Here is a 1,498-nt window from a genome sequence, read left to right as displayed (position 1 = left end):
GTGACCACCATGTACATGACAGAAGCTATTGCATCCTTGTCTTGGGCTGTGCCTGATGAGGAGAAAAAGTAAACCCCTGCCAGTGTCCCATAGTATAAAGACACCACAACGAGGTGGGAACCACAAGTGGACAAGGCTTTGGAGATTCTCTTGATGGAGAGAACCTTCAGGATGGTGACTACCATGCAGATATATGAGCCAAAGATGCTACTGAGTGGCACGATGAAGAACAATCCTCCCTCAGTGAAGATGACCAGCTCATGGAGAGAGGCATCTGAGCAAGAGGCCTTGATCACAGCAGCAAGGTCACAAAAGAAATGGGGGATGGTAGTCTCCTCACAGAAGGACAACTGGACCATGAGGAGGGTGTGCAACAGACCATGGGCACAAGAGAGGAGCCAGCATCCAGCCGCTAGGAAGAGACAAAGATCACCCCTCATTATTGTGGTATAGTGCAGAGGGTGACAGATGGCCACATACCTGTCATAGGCCATCACTGCAAGAAGGAGGTTATCAACACACGCAAAGAGTATGAAGAAGTACACCTGCAGAATGCACCCGATATAGGAGATTGAGTGGTGGTGAGTTTTCATGTTCATCAGCATCCTTGGGACCGTGACAGATGAAAGGGAGATGTCACTGAGGGCCAAGTGGTTGAGGAAGAAGTACATGGGGGTGTGCAGGTGAGAGTCCAGCCTGATGAGCAGGATGATGAGCAGGTTCCCCAGCACTGTGGTGAGGTACATGGCCAGGAACAGGGCGAAGAACACGCCCTGCTGCTCTGGCCGGATGGGGAGCCCCAGGAGGAGGAATTCCGACACGCTGCTCTGGTTGTCCCTTCTCATCCTCTTCATCTGTATTCTGAGAATGAAAAGCATCCGGAATCTCAGGATCTTAGAAAGGTGCATCAGGACCCACCAGATTACCTACTGTAATTCTTTGGGAGATAATGTATATTTTTAACCATGCGCCTATTGAATTATTACACCTGTGGATGCATGCATCTTCACTCTATCCCAGTCTGGCTCCAAGAAAATATCATTCTACCAACATCCAACAAATTATCATGGAATTTCTTTAAGTGGGCCTCCATTGCCTTATTCAGCTATCATTTACTGAAAGCTTATTCTGAACCCGACCTCTGCTAAGGACATACCTCTGTTTGTCCATACAGCGATGGACAAGCGGAGGCCTGTACTCTGGGAGTTTGCATCTTGATGGTCATGGTGAAAGGATTTACCACATCCAGGGAGAGACAAAGGATAGCAATTCACTGTGGCAGAAATGTGAGAAAAACTCAGCAAACAGTATCAATTGTTCTGTCTTCAAAACTCCCAAGGCAGAGGCAGATTGGTTGAAATTCACACTTTTTCCTGTGAATGGTCCCACTGACCAAGACTGTACATGTGTTAGCTCCCTAAAACGCCGTGAACTCAATGGCAGTGGGTTTGATTTTGTTGTTTTTATAGTAAGGGTTCATGTACATTTTCGAATTAAA

The 1,498-nt window shown here is 47.2% G+C and overlaps 1 protein-coding gene across 1 annotated transcript in view; it reads right to left on the bottom strand.

The window, feature by feature from the left end:
* The window catches only part of LOC101642288 (olfactory receptor 1J4-like), a 3,995-nt gene extending 3,150 nt beyond the window's left edge, over nucleotides 1–845 (bottom strand). The window contains exon 1 of the mRNA XM_013007227.1: nucleotides 6–845. Within this exon, the coding sequence (XP_012862681.1) occupies nucleotides 6–845 (840 nt within the window). The remainder of the gene's footprint in view (nucleotides 1–5) is intronic.
* Nucleotides 846–1,498: the final 653 nt, after the last annotated feature.

Source organism: Echinops telfairi, unplaced genomic scaffold, assembly GCF_000313985.2.
Source record: "Echinops telfairi isolate 266 unplaced genomic scaffold, ASM31398v2 ScPeMD7_7410;HRSCAF=8448, whole genome shotgun sequence".
NCBI lineage: Eukaryota > Metazoa > Chordata > Mammalia > Afrosoricida > Tenrecidae > Echinops > Echinops telfairi.
This window is presented reverse-complemented; position numbering and strand designations above follow the sequence as displayed.